This window comes from Alligator sinensis, unplaced genomic scaffold, assembly GCF_000455745.1.
Source record: "Alligator sinensis unplaced genomic scaffold, ASM45574v1 scaffold3_1, whole genome shotgun sequence".
In the NCBI taxonomy this organism is placed as follows: Eukaryota; Metazoa; Chordata; order Crocodylia; family Alligatoridae; genus Alligator; species Alligator sinensis.
The window spans coordinates 1,175,542-1,185,050 of NW_005842465.1; the positions used below are offsets into that span (position 1 = coordinate 1,175,542).

The 9,509-nt window shown below is 41.5% G+C and overlaps 1 protein-coding gene across 11 annotated transcripts in view; it reads left to right on the top strand.

Moving 5' to 3' along the window:
* The window catches only part of PUM1 (pumilio RNA binding family member 1), a 131,832-nt gene extending 128,826 nt beyond the window's left edge, over positions 1 to 3,006 (top strand). For 10 of the 11 annotated variants that reach the window (XM_006030838.3, XM_025212497.1, XM_006030839.3 and 7 more), the window contains one exon: positions 1,266 to 1,397. In XM_006030838.3, coding sequence (XP_006030900.1) covers positions 1,266 to 1,397 — 132 coding nt within the window. Of the gene's footprint in view, positions 1 to 1,265 lie in introns of all 11 variants that reach the window. The other variant, XM_006030837.3, reaches the window with a different exon arrangement.
* The last annotated feature ends 6,503 nt before the right edge of the window (positions 3,007 to 9,509 follow it).

Here is a 9,509-nt window from a genome sequence, read left to right on the forward strand (position 1 = left end):
ATGGTGACCAGTGGGTGGGCCAACTATCAAGGGGGGCACTCCCCATGCAGCCCTCAAAAGCTCACCAAACCTCATTAAGCAGTTCTCTACCCAAAATAATTGCCTGCCCTGACTCAACAGCCATAGCTGTCTGTTAAGGGTTAATGCAGGACACCGCACCTTCAGTTTGCTCAATAGGCACAAGCCACAGCCCTCGTGGCAGCTACATGTCATGCACAGTGCCTCCAGGACTGCTTTTTCAGTGAGGAAAACAGCTTCCCCTCTTGAAATAAATACCCCAAGGGGAAGAGGTCATGTGCTGTATGGGAAAAAATATAGTAGTATAAATATGAGGCTGCTGACAGGTGTTCAGTTAAAGGCATGTTGGGATCTAATCCCATGCATGGCAGGGCATGCAGTTTTGAGATTGGGGATCAGATCCCAATTGCACTATACTTGCCAGTGCAAGAGAAGCTCGGAGTCATGATCCCAGGCTTCACTGGCAACCAGCACAGGTGCCCGACTATAAGATGCTTGTCATCTTGTTCTGTCGACCCAGTGGGCAGCTTGAGGTCCTGGAGCCAGCTGTCAGTCAGCTGTTTGGGAGCAGCATGAGGACCGTGCTGGGCCTCCAGTGGGCCCTGAGTTGGTGGCAGTGAGGGACCACTGCTGGGGCTCATTCAAGCCCCGTTGCGGTCCCTATGCTGCTGCCAATCAGGTGATTTGCTGCTGGCAGGAACCACACCTGGGCCCAGTCAAGAACCAGCGAGGTCCAGCCTGCCACATGTTCATTTTAAGGTTTAATGGAAACCAGTCACAAAAACTGTTAGATGTTTTTTGTGTAATAATTTTGTGGCTGACTTCATTTTTTGTCATGCCATTAGTTGGCTGGGTTGCACTTCAAGATGTAGTTAACTGGCTAATTGCATCTCAGGTGTAATGTCTGCCATCTGCTCAAGTGTCCCATTCAGTCTTCAAATTGTGTGAATTGCTAATTTCATTTAATGAATTAGAACCTGGATAGGCAGTTTTCCAGAAGCCAAATTTTGGCATTAAAACCAAAAACTGGTTCTAATAAGTATGTAAGATTTAATTGAATTCATAGTAATTGTGGTGTTTACAGCAATTGGCGTGGTAATGTCCCAAGGGTTTACTGGTCTTGTGCATCGTTGTAGTGGTAGCAAAGAGAACATGTCATTTAAAGCAACACACAAATGTCTCAGGACTAATATGTATGTAGTTCTGGCTTCTAAACTTCCATAACTGTTTTGTCTAACTTTTTCTAGATCCGGCCCCACATTGCCACCCTGCGCAAGTACACCTACGGCAAACACATTTTGGCCAAGCTGGAGAAATACTACATGAAAAATGGGGTTGATTTAGGGCCAATTTGTGGACCACCAAATGGTATCATTTGAAACAATGAATTTCAAAGAAACTCACTGGCCATCAGGCATTTACAACCAGCAACCAACAATATTCCAATATACAGTTAGAAAAGATTTTATGGTTGCTAAACTGCTAAAAAAAAAAAAAAAAAAAAAAAAAGCCTTTGTAAATTTCTTTAATTTTATTATGCATAACATGTACTAATTATTTTTTTTAATTAACTAATTGCCCTGCTGTTTTACTGGTGTATAGAATACTTGTACATAGGTACCAAATGTACATGGGAGGCCACATTTTTGTTCACTGTTGTATCTATATTCCAAATGTGGAAACTTTCAGGGTGGTTGGTTTGAAGAAAAAAAAAAAAAAACGTTTTTAATTCATCTGCCTTGCAGGCAACTTTTTTGCAAATACCTGTTTTTTCTCCTTTTAGTCAGAACTCAGCAAAAAGTATGAATTTTAGTTAAATGGCACAGAATCTGCATTTAACACTGTTTATAAAGAATCAACTTGCTAAAGCTTCAGTTTAAAAAAATTAAGTTTTTTTGAAACTTTTTAATTGCTTTTTTGTTTTGTTTTTGAGTATAACATGCTAAAGAAGGTAGCTTAGCAGTCAGTTTTGGAAGATGTTCACACCCAGAAAGTTTTTAAAGTGAGGGGGCGGGTGTATTTGTTTACTGCCTACTCAGTTTGTTCTGTTAACATTGAAAGACAAAATTTGATTATTTAGCATGAGGAAAAAAAAATCCAACTCAGCTTTGGTCTTGCTTCTATAAATATATAGTGTATACTTGGTGTAGACTTTACATATATAAAAATTTGTAGTATTTTCTTGTTTTGATGTCTAATCTGTATCTATAATGTACCCTAGTAGTGGAACATACTTTTGATTGTACAATTGTACATTTGTAAACCTCTGTAATGTAAATGTGGAGAAGTTTGAATCAACATAAACCCGTTTTTGGTAAGAGAAAATTAGCAAAACCTGTGCATTTCAGTGTATATTCACACCTTTTATGGTCGTAGCATATAGTGTTGTATATTGTAAATTGTAATTTCAACCAGAAGTAAATTTTTTCTTTTGAAGGAAATGTTCTCTTTATACAGCCTAGTTAATGTTTAAAAAAAAATGCTTGGTTTTATTTGTCACCTAGTCAAACAGTAGCGATCCTTTCTAAATGTTATACAAAATGATTCAGTTCAAAATAGTGTTTTTTTGAATCTTAAAAAAGTAATGTTTTGCTTCTTTTGTGACAGTAAAAAAAAGTGCAAAAGTACAGAATCCCCTAGTTTTCCTTACAATCAGAGTCCCTTTTCACCTTGTAAAGTGTGAATCACCTTCCCTTTTTGTACAGAAGATGAACTGTATTTTGCATTTTGTCTACTTGTAAGTGAATGTAACATACTGTCAATTTTCCTTGTTTGAATATAGAATTGTAACACTACACGGTGTACATTTACAGAGCCTTGTGTATATTTCCAATGAACTTTTTTGCAAGCACACTTGTAACCATATGTGTATAATTAACAAACCTGTGTATGCTTATGCCTGGGCGACTATTTTTTGTAACTCTTGTGTAGATTGTCTCTAAACAACGTGTGATCTTTATTTTGAAAAATACAGAACTTTGGAATCTGGGTTTGTGCTTTATTTGAACATTTTCAATATAGTACCACCAGGACAAACTTGCTGTTGCCTCCTCATTCTTTCTGGCTTAAGAATCTCTCACAGAATGACCTTTAAAGTGTAACGAGCATGATCGAACATTGACACAAACTGAGTTTTAAACATTTTTAGAATGAACAGCATTCAGGATTTGGCAGCGTGATTAAAAGGTAGTTCCTGTTTCCATGTGAAATTAACCTTGTGATTTTTATAATTTTAGAAAGAACCCAAGAAGACTTGCAAGCTTTTACACATTTTGATTTCACCCACAGCACTAGTCTCATTAAAATCCAAAGAATTTAAAGTTAAGCATACATGTAAGTGTTTACTGGGATTCAAATGACTCTCTCCTTATAAATGTATTGCGTTATTGCCAAATTATATGTTCCATTTAAAGTTTTATTTTCAGGTGTCAGATTAATTCTTTGTATCCCACCACCTTTCCTGACCCCAATACTCCTGTGAACTGCTAGTGTTTTAGCAGACTGTTTTGACATATTGTAAAATTTATCTCTAACAGTAAGCTCTCCAATGCCATTCTCTTCCAGATTTAAGTTACAATTCATGCATGCAAAAAGAACTGATGTGTGACAACTGTGCCAAATAATGGGTGGAAGCTCATAAGAAGTATATCATAATGCTTGTGTATTATCTCTTAGTGAAATTTCACAGCTTTTCATATCACTTTAGTGTTTATTGGAGCATAATTGTACCTGGCATTAGATATAATCCCTTCCAAATGGATATGGAAAGACTTTCCTGATAAAGCCTCTTGGCACACTCCTCTGAGTTGGAGCAATTGTCTATATGGACAATCCTCACTGTTGGTGAACAGTCAGCTTAGCGTACATCTAGTTAACCCTAGTCCCAGTCCTGATGCTCCTCACCAAGGGCACGAAGCATGTTGCATCTTTTTTCCTCCTCAGTCCCACTTAACCACTTTGGCTCAAAACAGAAGACTCTCTTGTTGGCCTCTGATTTTTTTTTTTTTTTTTTTCTCTTTCAGACTGCAGATTTTTCAAGGTTCTAAGTTTGTTCCCTTTCTTTTGTCTCAAAGTATTTTTTTTTTTCTTTCTTTATACCTGTTTTATACCTTTATGCCTGACCTCTGCTCGCCTCCACTTTCTTTTTTGTGCGTGAGCTATGTCATGCTGCCACGTCGGGCACCTTTCTTTCTTGCTTCTTTACCCTTCAATTCCTCCCTTCCCTGAAGAGAAGAAGAAAAAGTTCTCTACTCCTCCCCAATCCTTAGAAGTCAAATTTTGTCCATCTGCATCCCTGCCATCCTGGGGGAATTGCACATTCCTGGAAAATGCTCCAGATGCAGATCCTTTACCTTAGAAGCAAGAAAGGGCTTTGAGACCATGCTGCAGTTTCATCTTATGGGTAAGTCCAGGGGACCTGCCTCCAGTTCTGGGATCCTCCTTGGTCCTGGGCATCCTCAAGAACTAACTCTAGAGAAGGTGCTCCATTTTTTTGGCTCCAAAGACATCTGTAGCAGGCAGTGGTGTAAGGCCTATTCGAAGGGAGGTACTTATGGATGAGTCTTTTTCCATCACCACCTGATTTTCAATCTGTGAATACCACTGAAGGTCCAGCATTGTCAGTTTGCCAGGTTGGTATTGCCAGTTTGTTTGCTTTCTCTCTTACTTATGTCACAGTTACTGGGTTCAGCCAGAACTGGCTTTGAAAACTTATTTGTTGACTCCCACCAGGCTAAGAACACAAATGCTGCTATTTAAAGAACTTGGAAAAAAATAACTTAATGCTAAGTTGGAATTTCTGTATTGTTGCAGTAACATCAAGGAGAAGCAGTCATAGAAAGCACTATGTTCCCTTTAGTTCCAGCAGTGACAAGAGTGCAAACCAGAATGGCAGGAGTGTCAGATTTCAATCACAAAACAATATCCGTTTTTTTTATACTCTTTTATGCCTATTACTTATGATAGACCCAGAAGCTTCTTAAGTCTTTCAACATCCATCAGTTAAAAGCCACCACAAGCCTGGAGCTCAAACACATTGTTACGTCTAAAACTTTTTTAGATTAGATATTTTTTTTCTCCTTTGTGCAGACATCCCATAACAAGCCTGAACTCTCAGTGCTTTAAAACCTTTGCCCCATTTTGCTTCTTGTATCTTATTAAAGCTTTTGCCTTGGCTATTTACAAGAGGTTTTTTTTCAACTTTTTCAAACTCAAGGCACCCCTCCAGAATTCTTCTGAATTGAGGGACATCCCATTATTTATTGTGGTGCATAAATAATAACACGGAAAACATGTTTGTTTAAACAAACTAGAAAAAACATGCATGAATAACCATGCTCTACTTAATGCAACACTTGAGACTGCAAGTTGTGAGCATCTTGAGTAAAACCCAGACCTAGATAAGTTTCATTGTACTTTCTTAGCTTACCTATGGAGAGGTAGCATGGCCAAGTTGGAAGCACTTTTGCCATCATAAAACCCCAGAGCCGGGCAAGTAAGGGAATGGGGGGCATGTTAGGGCCTGAGCCTGTGCTGCTGCTTCTGGGTGGGGGGATGATGAATTTAGGAAATCAGTATAAATCATCACTTTAAAATTATGGGGAAAGCCACAATCTCATTCAATAATAAATAAATGTCCAGTCCCCCAGATAATCTAAAGATTAGTCATGCAGTCACTATACAGGTTCTCGCCTGCCCAGGTCTAGCCTGCTTCTGGGCTACAGAGTAGTTGGTATATTGCAGCACCCTATATTTTCCCATGTTGTGAACTGGGAGCCACCTGATCCTCCTGGGCCTGCAGCTGAAAGATCTTGAAAGTTTGGGGACAAGCCTGAGATAAATAAAATGGAGGTGGGAGCTTTCCCTCCTGCCACAACCCCTTCTTGATCCAGCTCCATGTGTGCATCCTGGAAACGGGGGTGTTAGGGTAGTTTTACCTGGCCATGGTAGTGACATTGCTACCAGATTTGCCTGTCACTTCGGGTGCTCATGTATTATGGGTGTGTTTCTGGGGTCTCTGTAATTCTATCAATGTGCTGCTTGTGTTGTGTTTCTATATGGAGCTGTATCTCTCCCTTCTGCAAGTCGTCACCCCCCAGTGGAGCTACCCACACACACACACGACATGCCTGTCCCAGCTGGGTTGATGAGCATGTGCAGGTGTGTGACACCCTCATATGCCAGGAATCAGTTCATTAGGGCAACAGTAAAATGCAGTCAGACACAAGCACACAGGTGAACAGAATCCCTCTAAATCCAGCTGGGTGTCCAGCTGACACCCTCATGGGCCAGCATTCAGTTCATTACAGCACGTCTGAGCCAAACTTGGTCAATCAGCCTATACAAGCTGATCCCCTTATGTGTCTCAAACTCCACACATCCCAATCTTTTGCCCTAACTGTTCTAGTGGTAGCCTTTTGATGAGTGGACCCCACAGTGTTTTTGGGCTTTACAGGGATCTTTGGCTTAGGTAAAAGAAGCGTTGCTACAGAGCAAGTGGGGAAGGGGAAGTAGAGAAGGAAAAATACACCCAGTTACCACCAGTTTGACTATAAAAGTTATTTATTGCTAAGTATATGAAATTTATGATGGTACTAGTAATAATAACCATGCAAGGAAAAACAAAAACAATGACTCAATTGAACCAGGGTAATATTGTATTTGGGGAAAGCTAGCTCAAGCTTAACTAATACAATTCAGGCTCAGAAAGCTATGCTTAGAGAGAGAGAGTTGGGATTTTACCGTTTCAAGGTGCTCAGGTGTTTTGTCAAGAGGCAAAGTTCCTAGCACAATTGTTGAAGTTTAAACAGGAGACAAAAGAGACTCTCCGTTTATCCCAGTGTCTTGAGAACAGCAGCTGATAGTGCTTCCTCTTGAAGCTCAGTTTGCTGCTTTACAGCTTTCTTATACCCTTAGTCCAGCCTCTTCAAAGCATTCTTTTAATTGTGTAAATCAAGAGAGTCCCAAGCTGTAATAGACAGGAAAAATCCTGTTATTTAAACAGTTTCAATCTAAATGAATTACCTTTTTCAGTGACAAGGGGTTATCTGGTTTGGAACATCTCAAGAAACTCATTAAGAACCAGGAAAAACAAGGTTTTAAGGAGTAACCAGACACCTAGGAGCCGGCTTGAAATTATTATGAATAGAGAAGATAAACTGGTAGGAATTCCACATTTCTTCTCAGATGGCCTAGCCATGCTTGCACTGTGAAGTCAGCTTCAGTGTTTTGTATTTTACCTGTTGTGAGTAAGCCCGAGCTTAGTATGACTTTCGGATCTTACTGTAGTCTTTTACTGGTGCCTTGATTTGGTCTGTTTTCTAAAACAGGAAATCCCAAGGGCACATGGAAGAGACTGGAGGGGAGTGATTACTGGGAGTGTTCATAAACTTTGTGGGGAAGACTTCCACCAGTCATCCCGGGAAAAGTATGACAGCATTTGTGGTCAGGGCTCCAATGGGCTGGACGTTGTGATGAACCCTTAACCATTGTTCAAAGATTGCCCATACCCCCTCTGACTCGGTCTCTTGCCTCAGCATTCCCTAGCCCTACAACTGAGTTTTAGTCAATCAAGTTTAAATAGGCCTTCTATATTGGGACTGGGGAATGTATGGCCCGAGATGCCTATTAAACTTTTATTCTGCTTAGTTCTGGTTAGGTGAGGTGTGGGCAGGGGGGAGGGGGAGGAAAAAGCCCTTTTCAAGTCCAACAAGCTGGGTGCCAGGGCTCCCTTGGGAACACATTGCTGACAGGTAACAGCATCATCAAAAGAAACTTGCAGCACCTTGGTTGAGGACCACTGATGCAGTGTTTCTGGCTTAGCCTGACTTTCTTTTAACCCAATTCCTTAGCTGCACTAAAATCTGTATTCTACTAATAAGCTTTTTATTTCCTTAAGCCTTCTTGGGCAGCAAAGGAAGCACTGAGAAGTAGCCTACACAGTCCTCAGCAATACCAGCTCTTCCATAAAAGGGATCAGCACTGGTTCTAGCACCAACTTCATCTGTCTCCAAAATCCTCCAGTCCTGGTTTCTCCTGCATGAAGTATGCTTAGGATCCCATGTATGGACACCTTCCCCCACTCTGATACTACACTTTTCCTTGCTGGGTCATATGATATTTTTGGCCAAAGCTTATTAGTAGAATACAGATTTTAGTGCAGCTTTGGGTGATTGGTTGGTTTCACTAAAACTGGTATTTTTACTTGCTCCTGACCTCCCATGGCTCCACAAACTGGTCCATCAACTTTTAAGCTGCTTCTGTTCATGGATCCAAGCTCAGCCCCCAAGCTAGTCTGAACAGCACTGCTCCTTGAGGTTGGCTGCTCAGAATCTTCTTCTGATTTGGATACAAAATGCACTTCATCTTACTCATGGGCCCACATCTAAGGCCCAGAGAGTCCTTAAAAGGGTGATCTTCTTCTAGGCTGCCCGCTCACGCCTTGAAGTTCCCTGCTAAATGGCCACAGGGTCCTCCTGCCTAGTCTTTTCAAATGTGGCCATTGTAGCCCTGGGGTCCACAGCCTAAACTGGACAAGGAGAGGCTACACCACCGGGCATTTTGCTCCTCTGCTTTGACTTTCCAGTTCCTTTGGGCCAAGTGCCTCTATTTTCAGGGCATAAGCTTGAGTGATCCAGTTTTTTCTCCAGACAAGACATATTCTCCCATTGCTGCAACAGATGGATGGATGTGCACAACTTCCAGGTTTTGGACTCCATGGCTCAGGCAAGGCAGCTTAGTCTTCTTCCTAATGTGAAGCAGCCCAAATAGCAGAACCTGCTTGGGAGACGGTGCTGTTCTTTAAGAAGACTGCAGTTCAGAATGGCCAGCTACCAGGCTGTGCTGCCCAGATACACTTCTGCACTTACGAACTGAACTTCCAGGATGATCTCCCAATGGACTCGAAAGAAGCCTTCCTGGCCCTTGTTGCTGAAGGCCAGGCAGTGGCTTCACTTCGGGCCTTTGATGCTGCAGATACTGCCTCCAGTTCTACACCTTCAGCACTGGCACTGTATCACCCCTCAAGGTTCCAGGAATCCGGTGTCCCTAAAGACGTGTAGACTAAGGTAGCAGAGCTCTTCAGTGCCAAGATGCTGCAGACTTACCCTTCACTCAGTATTTTCACTAGCGCCTGGGAAAAAGCATAAGTATCTACTCCGAGGCAGTCTTGCTTTGTGCTTCCTCCTGCACTCACATGCTAGGTCTTGGGACTGCCACGGAAACACCAACAGCTCCACAAAGGGAAGCTTTCCTTTTCTGCCCCATCTGCTTCTCAACATCCTTCTTGGCGAAACCTCCAATGCTGTCTAGATATGCTTATGTCTCCTTTCCTTCAAATAACCATTTGGCCCGTTTTCAAGCAGCATGAATCCAAATCACATCAGGTCATTGGATACTGGATACATGACTGAGTTTAGTGCCTTTTTCAAACCAAGTCCCCCTTTCCTGTCTCATTTTGGGGTTTTTTCCCTAGGAATTTCCCTTGGCTTAAG